Here is a 25803-nt window from a genome sequence, read left to right on the forward strand (position 1 = left end):
TTTTTTTTTTTTTTTTTTTTTTTTTTTTTAAGATTTTATTTATTTGGTGGAGAAACAGCAAGAGAGGGAACACAAGCAGGCAGAGTGGGAGAGGGAGAAACGGGCTTCCTGCAGAGCAGAGAGCCTGACGAGCCTGACATGGGGCTCGATACCAGTACCCTGTGATCATGACCTGACCCGCAGTCAGCCACTTAACGACCGAGCCACCCCGGTGCCCTGGAGAGAGAGAATCTTAAGCAGGCTCCACACCCAGCACAGAGTCTGACATGGGGCTTCATCTTACAACGCTGAGATCATGACCTGAGCCAAAATCAAGAGTTGGGTGCTTAACTTTTAAGACTGACTCATCCAGGCACCCTGGTGTTACTCATATTTTTATTAGATCATAGAGTATAATATTTTGGAGGTGGGGGGAAGGTTACTTGGGATAATGCGTAAAACTTCAAAGTAACCTTTTGCTTAAAATGTTGCTTCCTTATTTTAAACCCCTAAAGACTTGGACCAAGAAATTTTTCTTATATAAGCTGGGCCACATTTTGGTGTGCTAGGTTTAATTGTAATAACCCTTGTTATTTTTCTCTTACAGTTTTATATGTGGCACTCATAAAAGATGAGGCTGAGAACACGTAAAGCTTCTCAGCAGTCAAATCAAATCCAAACACAACGCACTGCTAGAGCAAAGAGGAAATATTCAGAGGTCGATGATAGCCTGCCTTCAGGGGGAGAAAAAACACCGAAAAATGAAACCGGCTTGTTGTCTTCAATTAAAAAATTCATTAAAGGAAGCACACCCAAGGTAATGGTTTTACCTTGTACTTACATCATTAAAATTAAAGTTTAGGTTGTTTTCTTTAAGCATGCAAAGATGAGAAGTTTAATATTGCTAGTACATTAAAAAATGTGTACATTTTGATGTCATTTTAAGAGTAATAACATGAAAAATATTTAAAGAATTCAAGAAAACATTTATTCTACTTAACTGATCCATTTAGCCTTTTTTTCAGCATAGTATCATGAAAAGTAAAAAATTTTTCCATATTTATGTGAGTTCTCTCACTTCCATTTTTTTCATTTCAAAGAAAAGTTAAATTTTCTTGTTAATATTAGTACAGTGATTGGGGAGATGATTTCTCTTTCTGATTTCTAACACTTTACAATGACAATGTATTATTTATTAAAGAGGAAAAAAGTTATTAAAGAAAAAATGGACACTGACTAAGAGTCACACGTTCCACATTCATACTTTGGACCAACTTGATCTGAGGAAACTCGTTTACCCCTCTGAACCTCAAGAAGACAGTAACATGGGACTAATTCTAACTGCTTTATCTGTTTCAGAGTTGTTTTTACATTAGATGGCAAACAGAAAAAGCAGTTTGAGAAATTTTAATTACTCTATAAATAAGATAGCGTTATTGCTATTCATTGTATGTGTTCAAGTAGACATTAATGAAAAATGCAAGATTTTGGTTTTAAAAAAAAAGTCTGGATGGGTGGGGTTTTCCTCTGTCTTCTGATTTTTGATCGTATTAATGTGGCACTATCGCATAACATATCATGATTTTTTTTTTCTCCTTTAATAGTAAGATCTATCTTTGTTGGTTAGCAGGTTTTTGCCCATATCAACTACACATTCAGGGCTTTCCTATAGAAATTACTGTCAAGTTTCTTTCTTTTTATTTTTTTTAAACCAAAATCTTGCATTTTTCATTAATGTCTACTTAAAGATGTTAAATATGATAGGGCTACTAAAAACCTGTTTGCAAACTAATGTCTATTCACTAATTTGGGGGGCAAGAGTTTTCCTGCAGCTTCAAATTCATTTAATTGTACTGTTAATCATCCAGATTTTTTTTTCTATAGGGTTATTATGAAAATTAATATTGGAATGTCTTGCTAAAATCAAGGTGCACTGTCATCCCCACTCCCCTACTCCCTGTTTACTAACCCTGTGTTAGAAGTAAATTAAATGATTAGTTTGTCATGTATTATTCCTACTGAGATTACACTGGCTTCTGATTGTTATTTCTTTCTTATCTCATTGTCATTAAATCATCTCTTTGATAATATATTCTAAAGTTTTATTGAGAATCTATACAGTGCTTATGTTCAGTATCTTAAGTAGTGGTGTCTTTTTCAAAATTTGGGTAGGGTTTGGCAGGTAATGTTTATTAAGTATATTTATTCATTGCTTTATATCTTATATCTCCTTAATTCATATAAGTATTTTTTGGTAGTTTATAGAAGAGAAAAATTTAGGCCTAGTGAATTTAGGTAACTTGGATATGTCAGTAACAACAATAAGTGTAATAAATGTACAGGATAAAAACGAATAATAAAGAATAAATGGAAAGGTAATTACTCCCAGTTATTGAGCAATTAGAATGTGTCATACAGTGTTCTCAGTGCTCTAAGTGTAGTTACTTCTTTAAACTGTACAAACAAAGGAAGTAGGTTCTATCATCTGTGTATTACAGGTAAGGAAACAAAAGCACAGGAAGATTAAATAACTTGCACAGGGTTACTTAGTTTTAAGTGGCAACACTGGAATTGAAACCCAAATACCCTGGCTTAAGAGCCTACACTTTTAACCCACAATGCACTGTTGCCTCTACAGTAAGCGATGATGCTGAGATTTAAACCCAGGTTTATTTGATTCTGATACTTATGTTCTTTGTCCTATACCATTTTGTCTCAGTAGCTGGGTAACGTCTTAAGAGCATCACCTATCTTGTGTAAGGAAAACACTTCTTGATGAAAGCAAATAAGGTTGAATCTCTTATACTACCTTCTCACTTTGTTGTTTATTTATATTCTGTCATCATTTCAAAGCTTCCTAAAACTTACTCTTTTTATAGGAAGTTTTTTCCACAGTACTTTTTGCATATATCTTCATCTCCTTTAGTCTGAGTAGATGATAAACTACGTTTCTTATCTCGACAAGTGTCCTTTTTAAAACCAAATCAGTTAGACAACTCCCTGTGCTGCCTTTTTTGTTTCTTTAATACTGTTCCTTTTTGTCTGCTTTTGGACTTTTAAAGTTACGTGGCTAGAATTGAACTTTTTAGACAAACCTTCTTGCTTTCTCTTTTGAGCTGTAGTCGTTTCTAAGGTATCTAACATTGCTTTCATCCCTGTTTCAGGAGTCTGACTTTTTGAAACTTGCTTGTGTTGTATCACCCTACTTTACTGCTCTCCTGTTACTATTATGATTTCTAGGATCAGTGGCTGTTAGTGCTTGCCATTTTATCACCACTGACCCGTTTTTATATTTTTATATTGCTAACAAGTTTTAATCTGTATTCTAATCTTAATTTTGTATAAATTAGCCACGAGAGTATATAAGTAAACCAAACATAGGTTGTTAATTTATGAATATAAGGGTTTGTATAATTTTGCCCAGGCTGCCCATAAGAAGATACCAAGGACTGGGTGGCTTAAAAAAGAAATTTTTTTTACAGTCCTGGAAGCTAGAAGTCCAAGATCAGGGTGTCAGGAGGTTGGTTTTTTTCTGAGGCCTCTGTCCTTGACTTGGATGGCTGCCTTCTTGCTGGGTCCTGCCATAGTTACCTCTCAGTCCTTTGTGTAGTCTGTGTTGTAATCTCTTCTTATAAGGAACCACTCATAATTGGATTAGGGCCTACCCTAATGACCCCATTTGAATTTAATTACTGCTTAAAAGCCATATATTTTTTTAAGATTTTATTTATTTATCTGACAGACAGAGATCCCAAGTAGGCAGAGAGGCAGACAGAGAGAGGGGGAGCAGGCTCCCTGCTGAGCAGAGAGCCCAATGCGGGGCTCGATTCCAGGACTCTGGGATCATGACCTGAGCAGAAGGCAGAGGCTTTAACCCACTGAGCCACCCAGGCACCCCAAAAGCCATATTTCTAAATATGGTTATATTCTGTGGGTTAGGACTTCAACATATGAATTTGGGAATTGGGGGGAGGGGCATGACACAAATTCAGCACATAACTGTGAATGGAATCTTTGGTCTCTTTCAAATCCAGATTTTATGATTCAAATGTTTATCACTTCTCTGATTTCAGAATTATGAAATTGTTAGTAAGGGCACTCAAGAATTGTTGACATGCAGTCTTTCTGCTTTATAATGAGGGTTTTTTTAAGATTTATTTATTTATTTGAGAGAGAGAGAGAATGAGTGGGAGGGGGGAGGGGCTGAGGGAGAGGGAGAGAGAAACTAAAGCAGACAGACTGTGCTGAGTTCGGAGCCATATTGGGGGGGGGGGGGTTGGCACTTGATCTCATGACCCTGAGATCACAACCTGAGCAAAACCAAGAGTGAGACACTTAACTATGCCACCCACGCACTCTAGCATAATGAGATATCTGATATATATTTGAAGTGAAGACCTCACAGCTAAACTATATATGCTTTATATCAGAAATCTCTCTCTACCTTTCCAAAAAGGTGGTTACTAGAGTTTTCCCATAACAAAATGATCTTTTCCTCTGTTCTTACCTAAATACTGTTGTGCTCTTGCTGTTAAAGTTTTTATTTATTCATTTGAGAGGTAGAGCCAGCATGAGAGGGGCTGGGGGTTGGTGGGGGGAGAGGGAGAAGCATACTCCCACTGAGTGAGGAGCCCTACACAGGGCTTGATCCAGGATCCTGAGATCATGACCTGAGCCAAAGGCAGAGGCTTAACCAACTGAACCACCCAGGGGCCCTCTTCCTTACCTGTTACATTAAATCAGTGTTTTAAGATCTTCTAAGTATAACCCTTAGAAAGAAATATGTCTTCCATTATACTCATACATGTGAAACAAAACTCACCCTTAGTATATTTGATATGTCTGATTTTTCTTCTCTTTTGTTTCTTATTCTCCTTTTAAAGGTGATTTTAGGGGCACCTGGGTGGTTCAGTCAGTTAAGCATCATGACGCTGGGGATCCTGGGATTGAGCCCCACGTGTGGCTCGCTGCTCAGCAGGAAGTCTGCTTTTCCCTATCCCACTGTGTGCTCACTCAGTCTCTCTTTCTCTTTCTCTCTCTCTCTCTCTCAAATAAATAAATAAATAAATCTTTAAAACAAATAAAGGTGATTTTAATGCTTTAATTTCCTCATCCACTGATGGGTTGTATCCCTTGGTTTGAAAAATGTGGTTAGATGAAAACTTTGTTGTAACTCTAACCTTTTTACTACTACCAAGCTTCATGGTTTTATTGGGAATTTTCTTCCTTCCTCCCAAAGTTAATATAAGTCAGTCTCTCTAGATGTGTTCTTCAATAGCTAGATTAATAAGTACTTTACCATTTATTATGGCATGAAAAAATTAGAAGTTCAGATTGGATGCTTATACATACGTAATCATAAAATACACCAGATAACTACAGTTTTACTTATTTTACTTAATCTCTAGGTCTTTTATTTCTTTTTCTTTCTTTATTGCATTAGTTAGGGCCTCTAGTACGATGTTCCATAGAAGTGGTGAGAAGTAACACCTTCTCTTGTTGCTGATCTTAGAGGAAAAGAGTTTATTTACAGTTAGGTATGTTGTTAACTAAATGTTTTTCATAGTTATCTTTTACTCATTTGAAGAAGTTCCCTTTTAGTCCTAGTTTGCTAAAAATTCTTAACATGTTGAATTTTCTCAAAGACTTTTCTGCATCTTTTGAGATGTTCTTCAGATTTTCTTTTATTCTTTTCATGTGGAGTAGAGCAGAAATATTTTTTAATGGAAAACTAAACTTGTATTGCTGGATTTGCTTTACTGTGTTTTTTTCAAAGGGATTTTTACATCTGTGTTCATGAGGGCTTTGGTCCGTAGTTGCCTTGATTTGTCATATTTTCAGATTTTGGAACTAAGATTATTATGCTTGGATCATAAGGCAAGTGAAGAATTGTTCCCTCTGCTTATTTCTGAAAGAACTTATATTGTCTTAGTATTATTTTATCCTTAAATAAGTTGAAGTTTTTGTGAGAGAGCTTTTATTGTAAATTGGATTTCTGTAATATATACAAGGCTATTTAGCATTTCTGTTTCTTGTTTCAGTCTTGGTCGTGTGCTTTTCAAGGAATTGGCTCACTCATTCAAGTTGTTGAATTACTTGGTGTAAAGTTTTGTGATATTTACATAAATATCAGTGTCTAATGGATCTGTAATGATGTATATCTTTTCATTCCTGATATGGATAACTTACGATTTATCTTTGTTTTGATCTGTGTTGCTAGAGCTTTGTCAATTTCATTACTCTTTCAAAGAACCAACATCTTTGTTAATTTTCATTTTTTCTATTTTCTATTTAATTGATTTCTACTTGTTATTTTTAATATTTTCTTATACTTTCTGTTTGATTTACTTTTTTAGTTTCTGGAAGTGGGAGCTTAGATCAGGGATTGGTAAACTTTTTCTGTAACTGTTTCTGATAAATACTTTAGGCTTTGTGGACTATATTGTATTACAGTTACTACTCTACTCTTCAGGTAATACATAAATGAAAGAGCATAACTTTGGACACAGATTTGAATTTCATATAATTTTCATATGTCATCAAATAAGGTTGTTCTTTTGATCCTCCTCCCTTCCTCCTCCATCCCCATTTATAGATATAAAAAACCATTTCTGGAACTCCTGTCTGGCTCATTCAGTAGAGCATGTGACACCACTTGATCCTGGGGGCTCATGAGTTTGAGCCCTGTGTTGGGTGTAGAGCTTGCTTAAAAAAAGTAAAATCTTTGAAAACAAACAAACAAAAAAACCTTTCTTAGCCTGCTGGGCATACAGAAACAGCTTGCTGGAGTTGGCTTCTGGATTGTATAGTTTGCCAGCCCCTTGCTTAGATCACTGATTTTATACCACCCTTCCCCCCAAAAAAGTTTTAAAGCTGTGAATTTCAAAGTACTAATTTCCCACATGTTCTGATTATATATTCTTTTAAGTTTTTATTTTAATTGCAGTTAGTTAATGTACACTCTTATATTAGTTTCATGTGTACAATACAGTGATTTAACAATTCCATACCTGGTGTATTACCTGGTGCTCCTCTGATTATATTTTTATTAACTTTTTTGTGGGTGTGTTTGATTTATTCTCAACACATGGATTATTTGGAAATTTGTTATTTAATTTCCAGATATTTGGGCATTTTAAAGATATCTTTTAATTGTTGATTTATAATTTATTATCAGTGTTGTCTAAGAATATACTCTGTATGATTTCATTTCTTTGGTCTTTTTTGGTATTTTCTAGCATATAGACTATTTTGGTGAGTGTCACATGTGTATTTGAAGAAATGTGCATATTCTAGAATTTTTCAGTGCAGTATTCTATAACTATTAATTAGATCAAGTTGGTTGATAATATTTCAGTCTTCTATATCTTAAACTTGTTTTATCAGTTACTAAGAGAGGGATGTTAAAATCTCCAACTATAATTGTGACTTTGCCTTTCAGTTCTGCCAGTTTTTTTATGTATTTTGAAGTTCTCTTGTTAGGTGTATACACATTTGTGATGAGTATAAATTGTTCTTGTTACCACTGTGAAATCTCTCATTTCTAGTAATATTTGCTTTGAGGTTTACTTTGCTTAATATTAATATAGCTATATAACTTTCCTAGTATTTTCATGATTATAATTTTTTCCCTCCCATGTATAAATATGCCCTGTGTATTTATATTTAAATTGACATGTTTAGTTTAGTTAGGTTTTTCTTATCCTGCCTTCTTTTTGTTAAACCAGTTATCTTTTAGAATTTCATTCTATCTCCTGTATTGACTTTAAAAATTAACTTTTTGAGTTATAATTATACACAACAAAACACACCTATTTAAGGTATATATTGTCATGAATTTTAACATATTTATACACTCATGCCCCAAAAAGTATCGTTACAGTCTTTGCAGACAATTTCAAGCATCACCCTAGACAACCATCAACATACTGTTATTATAGATCACATAAATCTTTTCTAGAGATTCATGATTGTAGTCCTACAGCATTTCTTGCATTTTTCACTCAGCATAAAGCTTTTGAACTCACTTGTGTTACTGTATGTATTCAATACTTTATTGACCCCTCCGCCTAGAATTCTATTGTATGAGTATACTAAATAACATATTTTGTTTATCCATTTGGATTGCATATGTTTTATGGCTATCATGAATAAAGGTGCTGTGAATATCTGTCTTGAGTCCATGCGTGGACATATATTTAAGTTGGATAAATAACTAAGATTGGTATTGGTGGATCATACAATAAATGCATGTTTATTTTTTTGTGGTAGCTTTATTGAAACATATAATTAGCATACAATAAAACTCACCCGTTTAAGGTATAAATTTAGTAGCTTTTAGTATATGCACAGAGTTCCTCAATTGTTACCACAATCAATATTATACCACTTAAATCATCTTCAGTGGCTGTCACCCATCAACTCTCCCTTCCTCCCTTGCCCTGAGCAACCAATAGTTGACTTTCTGCATATAGAGTTGCCTATTCTGGACATGTCATGTAAATGGAATTCTACAACATACAGTCTTTCATGTCTCGCTTCTTTCATTTAGCATGTTTTCAGTGTGCATTTGTGTTGTAGCATATATCATTTCGTCATTCCTTCTTATTGTGAAATAATATTCCATTGCATGGATATTTTCCATGTTATCAGTTGATAGGCATTTGGGTTGTTTCCACATTTTGGCTGTCATTAAATGAGTACTGTGAACGTTGACATACGAGTTTCTTTTGTAGAAATCTATTTACATTTCTCTTGAGCATATACTCAAGAGAAATACAAGATGATATGATAATTCTGTGGTTAGCTTTTCAAGGAGCTGTAGATTTTTTTCCAAAATGACCATATTATAGTCCCACCAACAAAGTTGAGGGTTCCAGTTTTTCCATGTCCTCAACAATAACTTGTTTATGTATTTTTAGTTTGCCCATTTTAAATTGGGTTTTGGCTTTGTATAATTGCATTCTAAGAGTTCTTTTTTAGATACAAATCCTTTTTTGACATATGATTTGTAGATATTCGCTCCCATTCTTTCAGACCCCTTTGAAGCACAAAAGTTTTAAATTTTGACCAAGTTCAGTTTATTTTTGGTTATTTTTGCTTATATTTTTGGTGTCATTTCCAAAAGCTATTGTCAAAATCAAGATTTGGTAAAGTTTTAGCCCTGTGTTTTCTCTAGAATTTTTTCTTATAAGCTCTAAGTTTTTTTTCTTACATGTCTTAGAGTTTTAGTTCTTATTTTCAGCTCTTTCATCCATTTTGGATTAATTTTTGTAGGTAGTGTAAGGTCCAACTATTTTTTTACATATTAATGATATCCTTTGGTCCTACCACCATTTGTTGAAAGACTGTTTTAAGAAACTGTCCAGTTGTTTTCCAGACTATTCCATTTTATATTCTATCCAGCAATGTCTGGCAATTCCAGTTGCCCACATTCTTAGCAATATTTGGTGTTGTCAGTCTTTTTAATTTTAGTCTTTTTACATGGGTGGGGTGGTTATCTCATTGTGTTTCTATTTTGCATTTCCCTGATGATTAATGAGGTTGAATATCCTTTCATGTGCTTATTAACTGTGTAGGGATTTTTGTGTGTGTGACCTGACAGTTCACATTTTTTTCCCCCATTTGTGGAGGGTGACTTCTTTTTTCTTGTGATTTCATTAGTAATTCTTCTTGAGCAAGTGATTCTTAAACTTTTTGATCTCGGGCTCCTTTACTTTCTTACACATTATTGGAAACCCTAAATAACATTTGTTTATGTGGGTTATATCTATCAAAATATATCTCATTAGATATCAAGCTGAGGAATTTTGAAAATATTTATTCATAATTCGATTATAAACTCACTGAATGTTAATACAGACAACATTTTAACTATTTCCTAAAAACAAAAAGGAAATTAGTGGGAGGCATGACATTATTTGTAATTTTGCCAATGTCTTTTAATGATGGCTTCATACATAATTTATTAGTGAAGCTTTTTTTTTTTTTAAAGATTTTATTTATTTATTTGACAGAGATCACAAGTAGGTGGAGAGGCAGGCAGAGAGAAAGGAGAGGAAGCAGGCTCCTTGCTGAGCAGAGAGCCAGATGCGGGGCTTGATCCCAGGACCCTGGGATCATGACCTGACCTGAAGGCAGAGGCTTTAACCCACTGAGCCACCTAGGTGCCCCAAGTGAAGCATTTAAAGAAAACCATACTCACATGTATTTGTTAAAGGAAGGAGTATTTTAATATCCTTTTTAAATAATTGTGATATCCTCTTGATACTATACCGAAGCTTAACAAATGTAGTTTCTTAGGTTCTTGTTCCAAGATGGAATCTGAAAGAGCTGCAGTGATCTTTTTGTTAGTCTATCTTGCACCTGGAATGAGTGATGCACTATATATGATTTTCTAACACTATGCACTGGTTATTTAGAAGATACTGGTTTACTGAATTATGTATCTATTCTACATATTAATATATTTCATTATTCAGTATTTAAAAATCACATTTATGAACGTCCCTATTGATCTCAGTAGGATAGTTTGTATTTATTTATTTATTTATTTATCCATTTATTTATTTATTTGAGAGCGTTTGTCAGCAAGCCGAGCAGGGGAAGGTAGAGGGAGGGGAAAGAATCTTATCACTGAGTGCAGAGCCCAGTGCTAATAAGTTCAGTCTCAGGACTCCGAGATCATGACCTGAGCTGAAACCCAAGAGTCTGGTGTTCAACCAACTGAACCACTCACATTCCCTGCAACAGGATAGTTTTGGGAAGCTGTCAAGCTCATGGTGCTAGGTCCAACTTTACTTTTCTTTTCTTTTTTTGAAGACTTTATTTATTTATTTATTTATTTGAGAGAGAGAGAGAGAGAGAGAGAGTGCGTAAGCGCGCCCTAACATACATAAGCAGGGGGAGTGGCAGTGGGAGAGGGAGCCTGATGTGGGCTAGATCCCAGAATCCAGAGATCATGACCTGAGCCCAAGGCCAGCCACCCAACCAACTGAGCCAGTCAGGTGCTCCTGGGTCCAACTTTTCTAAAATTATGACTTTTGCTTGAAAGCTCTCACATTTTATTGTTGGCAACAAAAAGTTTTTCTTGAAGGGATAAATTTGCTTTGTTCACTTTTCAGAAAATACCTACTTAAAAATAGTTTTCCATTGGAAAAGTGGTCTAACTCCGCTTATAATAACTTAAACACTCAGATGCTTTTTCTTTTTTTCTTTTTCCTTTCTTCCCCCCGCTCCCCTTAGGGGGTGAGGGGCAGAGGGAGAGGGAGAGAGAGAGAGACTCATAAGCAGGTTCTGTGCCCAGCACAAGCCTGAGGTGGGGCTCGAAAACACAGCACTGAGATCATGACCTGAGCCAAAATCAAGAGTTGGATGCTTAATGGAATGAGCCACACAGGTGCTCCAACTCAGGTGCTTTTTCTCAAGACAACTGTGGAAGCACAAGTTTGCAGCCCATCATACAGTGTTAAGACATATTTAAGAATTGAGAATTAATTTCACAGCTTCGTCAGAAACATTCTTAAGTCAAACTGGCCTTTTCCCCCCTCTCGTGCATAGCAATAAATAATACAGTGATTATTGGGTATCATTGCCTTAATTTGTGCTAAGTGATAGTAGTTACATCTACCATTGCTTTTGTATAGTCAGCACAAATACTCAACAGAAGTTATTTCAGGATAAACTGAGATGCAAAAAAATTATTTACCACTTGTGTTTGTTACCATTTTCAGTAAAGATCTTTGATGATTAGTTGATGCTAGTATCAGATATAGTCAAAACAGAAAGTCGGCCATATCCATAAGGCAGAAATATAACACTGTAGACCAGATATTAACTCATTTCCTGTATTTGCAGATAAGTTATCAGTTCAGTTCCACTTTATCTTTGGGAAGTGGAAGAGCCTGTTTCTTTTACTGACTTTATCCAGCAGGGTTCCAGCAATGTCTGCTGTGCGGGGGTTTATAAGTCTTTCAGATATTATGTATACTTTTTCAACCAATGCGATACGATAACTTACTCTTTAAGATATTTCATTGACTTTTTTATTTTTAGTTTGAAAAACTGTAATGATTATTGGCTTTTAAAAAACTCATCATGTGTACATTTAAAGTACATTTAAATTCCTCTTTTTTTAATGCTGAGTGTTCTCAAATGATAGTAAACTGAATCGGCACCATAACTTTATTTGAATATGTTTTATTACATAAGGCATGAGAGGACAACGTAATAGTATTTTTGCAGCCAAAGGGAAAATAGCTTATCATATTCTCATTTGTAAATTATAGTTTGATTCAGATTCTTTGGAGTAGTTTTCCCCTTTGTTTTTTGTTTTGTTTTTTTTTTTAAGATTTTATTTATTTATTTGACAGACAGAGATCACAAGTAGGCAGAGAGGCAGGCAGAGAGAGAGAGAGAGAGAGGAGGAAGCAGGCTCCCTGCGGAGCAGAGAGCCCGACTCGGGGCTCGATACCAGGACCCTGGGATCATGACCTGAGCTGAAGGCAGAGGCTTTAAACCACTGAGCCACCCAGGTGCCCCTTTCCCCCTTTTTTGAGTCAGAATTCGGATATGTCAGTTTCTTTTTCAGTGTGAATATGGATTGAAACTACAAATCGTCTGATCTCCCTTTTATATTTTTATTTTTTAAAAGATTTTATTTATTTGTTAGAGAGAGAGTGAGAGAGCGCACAAGCAGGGGGAGTGGCAGGCAGAGGGAGAAGCAGGCTCCCCACTGAACAAGGAGCCTGATGTGGAATTTGATCCCAGGATCCTGGAATCATGATCTGAGTGAAAGGCAGACACTTAACTGACTGAGCTACCTGTGCATCCCTAATCTCCCTTTTTTATTCCAATGATCCATTCTTAATTATAAAGTTCTAAATACTCTTAAAATATTATTCAATTTCAAAATAGCTTTTTAGATATAATTTTAAAAACCAAATTTGATATTATTGTAAAGCAAAATACTAAGAGTACTCTTATTGTATTTCCACAAATATACATATTAAAAACTTTTAAGACTTCAAAATAATAACTTACTGGATCATAATGAGGCTACAGAGATTATAGCAAGTATGACTATTAAAGATAGCTGGTAAGATCACAGTAGTACTGGACACCAAGATCTTTCATATTTCCTCATAATTGCCTTAGTGGTATTCATTCCTTACTGCAGGTTTAGGATCCCATCTGGTATTATCTATTCTATGCCTGAAGAACTTCATTTAGTATTTCTTGTATAGATCAGCTGGGAATGAATTCTGTTAAGTTTTCTGTCTCAGAATGACTTTAAAGTGAACAGTTTAAAAAACTTGATATATCGCTTACCAGTTTTCTTAGTTTTATATCTGTGTATACCGAGCCTATTGTCATTACATACCATCTTTTAATCCTCATTTATCTTAGTTTTACAGGATCTGCATATGTTCAGTATATTTAATGCTTATCCTCAGTCTTCATGTCATCATCTGCAGTTATTTTTGTTGTCTGAAGCTCATTTTCTAATAGGTGCCACAGAAAGCACTCATGGGAACAATATTCTTGCATGTTGGTAACAGTGCTCTTTGGACACCTGGGTGGCTCAGTCGTTAAGCTTCTGCCTTTGGCTCAGGTCATGATTCCAGTGTCCTGCTCAGTGAGGAGCCTGCTTCTCCCTCCCCCACTCCCCCTGCTTGTATTCTCTCTTTCACTGTCTCTCTCTGTCTCAAATAAATAAAATATTTTTAAAAAACAACAAAACGGGGGGGGGGACAACAAAACAATGCTCTTTAAGGTTGAAAATCCAGTTTTGCTGCATATAAAATAACTTAGCTAGGCTTTTCTCTTCTTGATTATTTTAACTGTTAATTCATTTTCTTCTGGCATAAAAAGCATTGCTGTTGAAGTTTGATGATAATATAATTTTATTTATTTTATTTTATTTTTTTGCTTTTTAAATGATTTTGTCTTGATCTCCATAGGATTTTTTTTCTTTAAATTCTATGAAGTTTAGGATGTATCTTGTTTTCTGAGTTGATAGTTTTAGTTAGACATATCTGTCAATATGTAATTTAAAATCCTTTAAAGATTTATTTGAGAGAGAGAGAAGGAGAGAGAGACACACAGAAACAGACAGTGGCAGTGTGAGCAGGAGCAAGAGGGAGAGAGAATCTGAAGCAGACTCTGTGCTGAGCACAGAGCCTGATGCAGGGCTCAGTCTCACAACTGTGAGATCCTGACCTGAGCCAAAACCAAGAGGCAGACACTGAACTGATTGAGCCACCCAGATGCCCCTAAAATCTTTCCTTTGAGGAAAATCTTCTAATATTCATTCTTTCGCCATGCTTTTGATTTGGTTTCCTTCTTCAGGGACTACCTATTTTCTGTTACATCTTTGTGTGTCTTCAGTATTTGTAATATTTTGATGTCTTTTAAAAATTTCCCCATTTTATCTTCTATTTCTTTTAAGGCATAATCTGTTGTTTACTCAATTTTCTGTACATTCTAATTCAGTCTTTATTTCTGATACCATTTTTTTTGTTATTTCTGATTATTTTGTTTTGTCTTTATGATTTGAATTTTTCTAACCCATATGTCTCGTATCATTTTCTCACTAAGTCTTGTGTTCTGAAATAGAAGGTTATAATTTTGATCTATATGCATATTTTTCTAATATGCATATTTTTCTATTTATCTGTAGAGATGTTATTTTACTCCTTGTATTTTTTTTTTTAAGATTTCATTTATTTATTTGACAGACAGAGATCAAAAGTAGGCAGAGAGGCAGGCAGAGAGGAGCAAGCAGGCTCCCCGCCGAGCAGCCGGATGTGGAGCTCAATCCCAGGACCCCAGGATCATGACCTGCCTGAGTCGAAGGCAGAGGCTTTAACCCATTGAGCCACCCAGGCGCCCCCTCCCTGTATATTTTATTACAATAATTTTTGTGTGGATTTAACACCTGTACTTCCTTGTTGTTCATTTTTGTATGAGATTAGGTTTTCTTAGAAGGTTTTGTGGCTTAGGGTATCTTTTCTAACTGTTTTGGTTTTTAGTAATGTTAAAAAATACAGTGATCGCTTTTTGAGTTTTTCTGTCTCTTTAATTACTACCCAATATTTATCTGAAACTTCACTTTCCTTTTTTTCCCCCCTTTTGTATTTTATTTTATTTTTTAAGATTTTATTTATTTATTTGACAGAGAGATATCACAAGTAGGCAGAGGCAGGCAGAGAGAGAGGGGGAAGCAGGCTTCCTAATGAGCAGAGAGCCCAATGTGTAGCTCGATCCCAAGACCCTGAGATCATGACCCGAGCCAAAGGCAGTGCCTTAACCCACTGAGCCACCCAGGTGCCCCCGCCCCCTTTTTGTATTTTAAAGTAGACTCCATATCTAGAATGGAGTCAGTGCAAGGCTTGAATTCACCATCTTGAAATCAAGACTGAGCCAAGATTGGGAGTCAAACACTTAACCAACTAGCTACCCAGGTACCTCTTTCCTTCTTTTCTGTTGTGACTTTGCTACTCAGTTTTGATTCCATTCCCAGCAGTTTCTCCTTAGTGTATGGCTTATTCTAGAAGAGAACCATAGTTGGTAATTTTCAAGAGTTCATAGGAACTGTTGTTCCATTCTCACCATGGACCCCTTTGCTGTTAGATTGGCAAGACAGCAGCTTTCTCTCCTCATGAAATTGATCTGCCATGATTTCTTTTGAATACCTACATTTTAGCTATTTCGGGCTCTCTTGTTTTCAGGTGTATCATACACCTTGTTGATCCTTTTTGCTTTCTTTTGCACTACTGCATGTGGGTGCTCAGGTGTGGTGGCTGTTGGTTTGTCCTCATCTGCTTGGAATTTAGGGGAGACAAAACCTTGTCTCCTGGTTTTGTTGTGAATTCGCCTTTGGTTTCTTTTTTTTTTTTTTTTTCTTTAGGTCTCTGTGTTTCCCTTGGGGTTTGGAGACATAAGAACACTATCTTCCCAAGATTTTCCCCTAAATGCCTATTTTAGGGACAACTTCAAAAAATATAAATTGCAGAGAAGACATTGGCAGGGTTAATAAATTTATTAAAGCATCCTGTACAGTAATGTGGGAATCTTGTTTTTCCTAGTTCTTTAAAAAATTATGCCACATTCATAAAGTCTCCAAATTATATAGTTGAATGTTCAAGAAAGACTGGGATTGGGTGATGAATTGTCTTTCAGAATTGGAGCATCATTAGACATCTGATTGCGTTATTCTGAAGACTAGGATTTTATTGTCAATGACTGCAGAGCTTTTAACCTTGATATTAATAGGTTCCTCTTCCTACTTAGAGATGTAAGCTAAAATATTTTTACCTTATGTATGTATTTACATACTTTATTTTTTAAAAGATTTTATTTATTTATTTGACAGAAATCACAAGTAGGCAGAGAGGCAGGCTCCCCGCCGAGCAGAGAGCCCAACACGGGGCTCGATCCCAGGACCCTGAGATCATGACCCCAGGTGAAGGCAGAGGCTTTAACCCACTGAGCCACCCAGGCGCCCCATACATGCTTTATTTTTTATAACATTTACTTAGTGTAAGCAAGGGTAGGAGCAGAGGAAAAAAGAGTGATCCCTTTGAGTGCAGAGCCTGACACCATGGGGCTCGATCCTAGGACTTTGAGATCATGACCTGAGCTGAAACCAAGAATTGGAGGATTAAGTAACTGAGCCACTCACGTGCCTCAGATATTATATGTGTTTTTAATTGACCACAGTACAATCTGTTCTACAAGAAATGTGTCGTAATTCTGCAACATTAGTTAGCTTATAGATTCTTGATAAATAGGTGAACAGTGTCAGTATAACATGGGTAGTGTATTGCTTTCTACATGACTTTTTCCTAAACTAGACAAAGGGATCCTGGATAGAGGGAGTTGAAATTTTTTAGATTTATTTATTTGAGAGAGAGAGAGTAGAGATAGCACAAGTGTAGATGGATAGGGAGGAGCAGAGGGAGAAAGTCTTTTAAGCAGACTCCATGCTGAACGGGTTCAGCTCGGTCTCAACAACCCTGACAAGAGTCAGACATTAACCCTCACTGTGCCATCCAGGTGCCTCAGAGAATTGACTTTTACATTTCATCAAGAAAGTAAAAAACTTTAAATTCAGCAGCTACAGAAACAAAAGCCCCCCATCCCCAAATACACACACACACACACACACACAGAGGTTTTTAATTAGAAGTGATAATTAGCAGTGGCAGGGAGGGGGGCTTCCCTCCTAGAGAAGTACACTCTGGTCTAGCAGGGACTTTTCTCATGTGGCAGTCTGCATTTCCTTTTGTGTCCATCTTAGCTCTACTGTCTTAAAGCTCCACTTCTCAGTTCCCATAAGCCCTTGTTTCTCTTTCTCTGTTTTTATTACCTTTTATTAAGCCCTGAGGTAGCATCTCAGCTGCTGTTAGCTGCCTCACTGGGGTGTCCAAGTTATCTCTGGAGTGTCCCAATCATTGTTTTTGTTAGTGCTATGGTTACAGAGTTAACGGGGCATTGACTGATAGGCCTTGTATACCCCTCTCTGCCCTCCTGGACCAATTATTTTTTCCTTAAGCCTTGTTATTTTTAGCGTTGCAGAAAGCAGGATTTTCAGGAATGTAAGTATTTGTGTTATAGCAGATCTTCTAAGAGTCTTCTTCAAGAAGATGCTGGAGCTTAGTGTGGTTGGCTTTGTAGTATTATTTCTGTTCTTGAAGGACTTCATAGAGTCCTGTTTTCTGGCAATGGAGAGCCAGTGTTTGGGATATGAGAGTTACTATTGATTTTAAAATGCAGGGGAATGGGGCTCCTGGCTGACTCATTTGGTTTAAGCGTCTGCCTTCAGCTCAGGTCATGATCCTGGGGTCCTGGAATTGAGCCCCGTGTCGGGCTCTCTGCTCAGCGGAGAGCCTGCTTCTCCCACTCCTTCTGCCTGCTGCTCTGCCTACTTGTGCTCTCTCTTACCTCTCTGTCAAATAAATAAATAAAATCTTAAAAAAAAATAATGCAGGGGAATGACAAATAGCAACCATTTGAAGAATTTTGTTATAGATCACTGAAGCGTTATTTTGTGCTGTAAAGATGCTGTTTTAACAGAGATATCTAGGGACACCTGGGTGGCTCAGTCGGTTAAGCATCTGCCTTCAGCTCAGGTCATGATCCTGGGGCCCTGGGATTGAGGTTCTTGGCTCAGCAGAGAGCCTGCTTCTCCCTCTGTCTGCCCTGGGCGTGCTCATGCTGTCTCTCTCATACAAAAATAAATTTTAAAAAACAAAAACAGAGGTACCTAACATTAGAGAAACTGAGTAAAAGTAAAATTCTGTATGATATGATATGGAATGATGTATTTTGATTTTATCTTTGTTTTGTTTTTTAAAGATTTTATTTATTTATTTGACAGAGAGATCACAAGTAGGCAGAGAGGCGGGCAGAGAGAGAGGGGGAAGCAGGCTCCCCACCAAGCAGAGAGCCCCATGCGGGGCTCGATCCCACGATCCTGAGATTATGACCTGAGCTGAAGGCAGAGGCTTTAACCCACTGAGCCACCCAGGCACCCCAATATTATTATCTTTGTTTTGATCTAAGTAGGGAATTATTTTTTAGGGAAGTTTAGCTTTTTAATAATCTTTAATATCTTTTTTTTTCCTTCCAAGATTTTATTTAAATTCAAGTTAGTTAACATATAGTGTAGTACTGGCTTCAGGAGTAGAATTGATCCAAATAGGCAGTTGTAATTGTAGCCATTTACAATACCAAGGTTTGTTTTAAAAATAATAAAATAATATTCAACCTTTAGAAAATGTATAGAAGCATCTTATTTGTTCTGATATAAAAGCATTGGATACAAATATTCAGTACAAATAAAGGAGTTATTCCTGTTGAATAAGAATAATGATTATATATACGGATTATATATAATATAGATTTAAAAATGTAATCCTTACCAAAAGATACCAGGTAGTCTCATTAAAACAGCAGGAATTGGGGCACTGGATTTCCTCAGTTGGTAGAGCATGGGATTCTTGATCTTGGGGTTTTAAGTTAGGGTCCCACGTTGGGTGTAGAGATTACTAAAAAACAAACAAAAAACCAAGGAGTTATATGCCAGTATGACAGTAATGTAAGAAAATCATTCATGTGGTAGATGATTCTAGAAAACTTTTACAAATGAGAAAAATAGATGTACAAATGAAGAAAAATCAGTATACTTTGAGAGTATACTTGGCATATAGTCCTTTAGTCAGTACTACAAAAACAGTGTTAACTGGTAATGTGGATTTCCCCCATATAAAAGGAAATGAATAGGGAGCTTTATTAGGGAGTAGACTCTTTAGTATTAATTTGGGCAGTTAAAGAATTGAGGTTGGCATTGGGGTGTGGCATGGCAGGCCCTCTTATTTTTGGTAATATGTGATATGTCAGCAAATTCCAATGGGATTCTGTCTCTTATCCTGAGTGCTCAAGGAAACAACCACTGTTCTTTCAGACAAGTTTAAGAATAGGGGAAAATTACTGAAAACTCAGAGGAGATTGTACAATTGAGTATTTCAGTAGCGCAGTTTATTTAAAAAAATTTTTTTAAAGATTTTATTTATTAGAGAGAGAGCGAGCACAATAGGAGGGAGGGTCAGAGGGAGAAGCAGACTCCCCACCAAGCAGGGATCCCAATGCAGGACATGATCCTGGGACTCCAGGATCATGACCTGAGCGGAAGGCAGATGCTTAACCAACTGAGCCACCCAGCGCCCAGCATAGATAATTAAATGGACCCAGGAGAAAGGATCTGAATTATAAGGTTGCTCTAGTTATATTTGTGTATTATAAGTACATTAATAATTAACTTCTAACATTGTCAGATTTTTCCTTTGTTTTTTAGCGCTGTTGGATATTATGTAGTTCTATTTTGTTTCTTCTGGATGTGGAAAACAAATATATTACACATATTATATCTATTTTTTAAAAATTGAGGTATAATTGATATACAGCATTATATTAGGTTTAATGTAAAACAGAATGATTTGATATTTATATATATGTGTTGTAAAATGATCATCACATAAGCTAACATCTGTCACCATAGTTAGAACTTTTTTTGGTGATGAGAACTTTTAAAATTTATTCTCTTAGCAACTTTCAAACATGCAGTACTGTATTAACTATAGTTTCTATGCTCTGCATTACATTTCTATAACTTATTTATTTTAGACCTAGAATTTGTACCTTTTGAGTCCCTTCACCCATTTTGCCAACCCTCATCACCCACCTCTGGCAACCACCAGTCTGTTCTCTGTATCTATGAGCAGAGTGTTTTTTTCATTTGTTACTTAGATTCCACATAAAAGTGAGGTCATACAGTATTTTAACTATCTTCCCTTAGCACATCCATGTTGTCCATCCATATTGTCATAAGTGACAAGATTTCATTCTTTTTAATGGCTGCATAATAGTTCTGTATGTGTGTGTGGTGTGTGTGTGTGTGTGTGTGTGTATACACACCCCTTATATTCCTTATCCATTCATCTACAGATAAATACTTAAATTGTTTCTGTTGGCTGTTGTAAATAATGCTGCAATGAACATGGGGCTACATATCATATTTTATAAGTATAATCTAAAGGCAGAATGCCTATGCTCAATGCATGTTTTTTTTCCTCATATCTTAAGGAAGAGAGAGAAAATCCTTCGAAACGGAGTAGGATTGAACGTGATATAGATAATAATTTGATCACATCAACACCAAGAGCAGGAGAAAAGCCTAACAAACAGATATCTCGAGTAAGACGGAAAAGTCAAGTAAATGGAGGTTTGTTAATATTTAGATATTGTTCTATTAGGTGTAAGCAGAGATCTTACCTGTCATGTTTATTTTCTTTTTTTAAAAATTGACTCTAGAGTTTTTCCTTATTTTTGTAATCTTTGTATTAAGTATCAGTAGCATGAAATAAAATAAAAATTCATCTATCTAGTATAAATCTATTTTGATGAGTTAAAATAAATAAAGAGCAGCAAGTTTTATGCTGTTTATCAGAAAAATGTATATGGAACATTTTTGACCTCTAATAAATTCAGTTAACTGAGTTAATGTATCAAACTTAATGTATTGAAATATGTATAAAGAATTTATTTCTGGATCATGGAATTTCATAGCTCAGAGGGGACTTGTATCATTGGGGCAGTGGTTCTTAACTAGGGGTGGTTTTGTCCCCAGGGGACATTTATTAATATCTGGAGACCTTTTTGGTTGTCACAGCTTGTTGGGAGGTTACTACTCGCATCTAATAGGTAGAGGTTAGGGATGCTGCTAAACGTCCTACAATGCACGGGACATCCTCCTTCAGTAAAGAATTATCCAGCCCCAAAATCAGTAGTGCTGCTCTTGATAAACCTTGTTATAGGTCAGTATCTTATAGTATTGCTGAGAAGCTTCTCAAAGTCAAAAAGGAGAAGGAAGGACAAGCAGAGAAAGCTATAAAAAACAACACTTTAGAGTGTGGATTACTGCTTTTTAACCATTGCTGGTTTAAACACAACAACAAGAATAATTCCTTACCTCTTTCCCCTCAATTCAGTGTTATATCTCTTTTGTTAGAATTAGGGAAAAAGAAACAAAAGACCTATTTCAAAGAAGGAAAGAATGTGGTAGATACCAAGTAAAGTTGCAGAAGATCAAGGGTGGTTAATCAAAACACATTTGTTTGAACTTATTTTTATTGTATATTTTCCAAAAATCCATGAAATTTTTTTTATTCGTAAGAAACTAAAAAACCAAAAGACAAAAAAACCTGTTCTTAACCACTCTGAAATGATGCTTGGGTACATATAAGTAATGGACACTGCTGTACACAGTCTACTTCAGTAGATCTATGTTGCCTCTACTTATTTAGCCATTATTTGTTACTAATAGATTGGTTTTGTGAAGTAGGCAGCCTCCCAAAATGTAAATAAGGACAGGATCTTGCATTTATGTTTTTGATGTAACTTGCTTTACTTACAAAGAATTTATTTCATTTTCTGTAACACTGTGGATTTTGAAGCCTTTCATTCTATATACTTATAGATGTCCGCATGCTTTGTAGCAGTTATAAAACATTATAAGTAAACTTGTTATAAAAATAATTTGATTTATAATTTATTTACCTCAGGGTATTTTTAAGTAATCAGCTTTCTTAACATTAAATGTTCATCAGTTTTTATGAAGTATTTTGAGGCAAAAAATTATTTTCATAGTGAATTGTTTAAAACATTTCTTAAAGTCATGTTTTCTAGATTGCAACCTTTTTCTTGTTTCTTTCTTAGAAGCTGGTAGTTACGAAATGACAAATCAACATGTAAAACAAAATGGAAAATTAGAAGATAATCCTTCCTCTGGCAGTCCTCCAAGGACTACATTGTTGGGGACCATATTTTCTCCTGTCTTCAACTTTTTTTCACCAGCAAATAAAAATGGTAAGTATAGGGGCGTCTGGGTGGCTCAGTCATTAAGCATCTGCCCTTCGGCTCAGGTCATGGTCCTAGGGTTCTGGGATGGAGCCCCACAACGGGCTCCCTGCTCGGCGGGAGGCCTGCTTCTCCCTCTCCCACTCCCCCTGCTGGTGTTCCCTCTCTTGCTGTGTCTCTCTCTGTCAAATAAATAAATAAAATCTTCAAAAAAAAAATTGGTAAGTATAAACTCTATTACCCATAATTTGGGTTTAAAAAATTAATAGTTTTCCTAGTTTTTTAAAAGATTTGTTTGATTTTACTGGCATATTTTGTCAGCATCTTATGTTTGTTTTCAGCCTCGTTAAAAATACACAGCTCCTGAAGAAAAAAAAATACACAGCTTCTTAAAGACCATTTTTGTGTGTGTGACTGAGATAAATTTAGGTCATGTTTAATTCTGTTAAAGTATTTCACTACCTAAAAAGTTAAATGCTAAACTTTGGCCTGGAGGGAAAGTAAGTAATTTCTTTTATGTTGGAATGATTTCTGTAATCCTTAGTGTGTACCAGGAGAGAATCCAGAAATATTCTAAATATTCTAGATTAATAAAGTAGAGTTTGTTAAATATTTTAAGTGAACTGAGACTAGGTGATTTTCTGTAACACATTTTTATCATTTGTAACACATTTTGTCATTTATCATTTATCATCAAAGACCCACTAGGGATCTTTAATTTGGATAATTAGTAACTACTCTAATGCAAATGAATTGAAGGTTTTCATTATACAATGCCTTTGCAAAAGAATGAAACTTGGATTGTTTCCCAACATATTTTTTTTTTTTAAGATTTTATTTATTTGAGAGAGAGAGCATGCACACGGGCCCTAGAATAGGGAGAGAAAGGGAGAGAGCCGACTGCATGCTGAGTATAGAACTCAGTGTGGGGCTCGGTCCTACAACCCTGAGATCATGACCCAAGCAGAAACCAAGAGTTGGCTGCCCAGTGGACTGAGCTACCCAGGTTGTCCTGCCCCACATATATTTATTAATGATTTAACTTAGTGTCCTATCTTTTTTGATGATTAATTCTTAATTTCATAAATGCTGATTTAGTATCTGGATTACATGAGGGTAAGAGATTATGTCTTTATTTTTGCATCTACCAAGTTGTTTGATATAGCATGGGGCACATGGAAAATAGCCGTTAAATGTTTGTTGCCTGATTATTTAAATTCTAGTCTGAATTATGTTTCTGGATAATAATATAATTTTTAAAAGACAGAGTGGTACACTATAAAATCTGAATGCTCTGGGAGCTAAAAATAATGCATGTTGGCACATGAAAGAACTTGTGAAATCCTGTAGTAGAAATAAAACAAAAAACTACCTTTAACTTTGTTTAACCCTGTATTTTCTAGACATATGTTACTCTAAGAACCCTTTTCTGTGGAAGATCAATTAATATCTTGTAAAACTAGTGCCCCTTAGAACATCTTTGGAAATAGCTGGTGTGGTGTGGTGGAAAAAGAATGGGCATTGGAATTAGAAAGATTTGTTTTAAAATTCCAGCTCTGCCACTCTTTAACTGTGTTACCTTGGTTCAGTTCTTCAAATGGAGCCTCTTAACCGTGAGAGAGGATAATTATACTTAAGTATGGGACGGGGTGATTTGAAGATTTCAATTCATTCAGTTCAATATTTGCCATGTCCCAGCCATTGTACCAGTCCCTGGAGATTCAAGGATGATTAACACATGGTCCCTGCCCTCAAGGAGCTTGCTTTTTTACAAGAGGGAGAGAGATGCATAAATAGGTATTATAAATGTTTATAAGTGCATTGATAGAGGTATGGGACAGTGGGATATTCAAAGAATGGAGTGGTTCTATATTCTTGGTGGCATCTAACAATAGTCTTTATAGAAAAGCTGAATCTGGTAAAGGGCATTCCAGATAGAATGAGCAGCATGAGGGAAGGCATAGTGTGTTTGAGAAACAAATTAGTTTGTTACAGATGGAGCATTGGATTTGAGGAGTGCATAGGATGGGTTAAGATAGAGTTATAAATTTGGCAAATTAAAGCTAACATGGTAAGGTATTTTAATTTTAATTTTATCCTTAGTCAGTGAAGGATGTTTGAAAGATTTTGAACTGGTGAGTAACATGAACAGATTTGTGTTTTCCAAAAAGCTCTTTGGCAGTAGTGTGTTGGCTACATTCTAAAAAGGTGTGTGGGGTAAACAATTGGAGTTGTAGTCCATGTGAGACTTCATGCAACCTTAATGGTGATACTGGAGAAAAGAAGAAGGATCAGAGATACAGAATGGACACATTTTGGGCACAGATTGGAGATGAAAGAAACAAGAGATTAAGAGGACACAAGGTTATTTTTTCAAGAGCAGGAAGTTATGTTTTGGAAGACTGATAATTGAATTTAATTTGGGCCATGCTGAGTTTGAGATGTCATGAAACAGCCAATAAAATGTCTGATAGCCATTGTCCTTCTGGTGTGGTGTGGAGCTTAGAAATCTGGGCTTAAGCAATAGTCTATTGTATTATCAGTTTACAGGTATTAAAATACCTATGGTCTTTTCATAATAAATAAATAATAAATAAATTTAAATAATAAATGGTCTGTATGGTTCACCGAACTAAGATCTTGGAGGAATAAGTGTTTGGACGGAAGAAGTTGATGTTTGATAGTTACAACTTTTTCTTTGAAGGAGATGATGATGACATGTGCTGAGATTCCTGGTGGCAAGGATTGAAGAGAACAGTGAAGGTTTAGAGTGTTTGCTTTTGGGTATAATTTAAAGAAACACACACAGTAGTAAGCTGTAAGTTACATTGATTCAAGAGGGATTTCTGTAATGGATGATAGTGGAAAGACGGTCAAGACTGAGCAAGGATCCTGAAGCTGCTGGTTTGAGAGTGGTTTAAGTGATATACCATGAAATCTAACTAAATGAGAGGGTGGGGAACGAGCTGTTGAGGGATTGTTTAGAATGAAAGAGACTGGCTTTTATCAAACTTGAAGATCACATATAATAGGAATATGAGATAGATAAAAGATTAGGTTATGGTAGGAGATTGATATATTTGAACTTTAGTTTTCAGAGATGAACCTTTGCTTAGTGTGAATGTCCAGGTTATGGTCATGGTAGTTGCTTAAGAAAGCAGTATAAACGAAGAAGGAGCTAAAGAGGGGAAGACCTTTAAGGATTAGTCTTAGGTGAGTCATTGATATCACCTGTAGTAACCACTAGGTGATGTTTAATAGAGCTTTGAACTGGTAGCTAGGTGTTAAATTCCTCTGATTAAGAGAGGGTGCTGGCTGCAGTTGGGAGATGTCAGCAGTGGGGATAAGTGAAGAATTATATAGCTAAGTGACATCAGTCTCAAAGGAACAGGCATTTTTTGCAAA

The 25803-nt window shown here is 35.8% G+C and overlaps 1 protein-coding gene across 2 annotated transcripts in view; it reads left to right on the forward strand.

Moving 5' to 3' along the window:
- LOC111158971 (CTD small phosphatase like 2) overlaps positions 1-25803 on the forward strand; it is a 77221-nt gene that overhangs the window by 25628 nt on the left and 25790 nt on the right. For both annotated transcript variants that reach the window (XM_022521319.1, XM_022521325.1), the window contains exons 2-4: positions 587-796; positions 20626-20764; positions 22258-22407. In XM_022521319.1, coding sequence (XP_022377027.1) covers positions 611-796; positions 20626-20764; positions 22258-22407 — 475 coding nt within the window. In that variant the 5' untranslated portion in view covers positions 587-610. The remainder of the gene's footprint in view (positions 1-586; positions 797-20625; positions 20765-22257; positions 22408-25803) is intronic.

Source organism: Enhydra lutris, unplaced genomic scaffold, assembly GCF_002288905.1.
Source record: "Enhydra lutris kenyoni isolate GAN:26980312 unplaced genomic scaffold, ASM228890v2 scaffoldscaffold4, whole genome shotgun sequence".
NCBI lineage: Eukaryota > Metazoa > Chordata > Mammalia > Carnivora > Mustelidae > Enhydra > Enhydra lutris.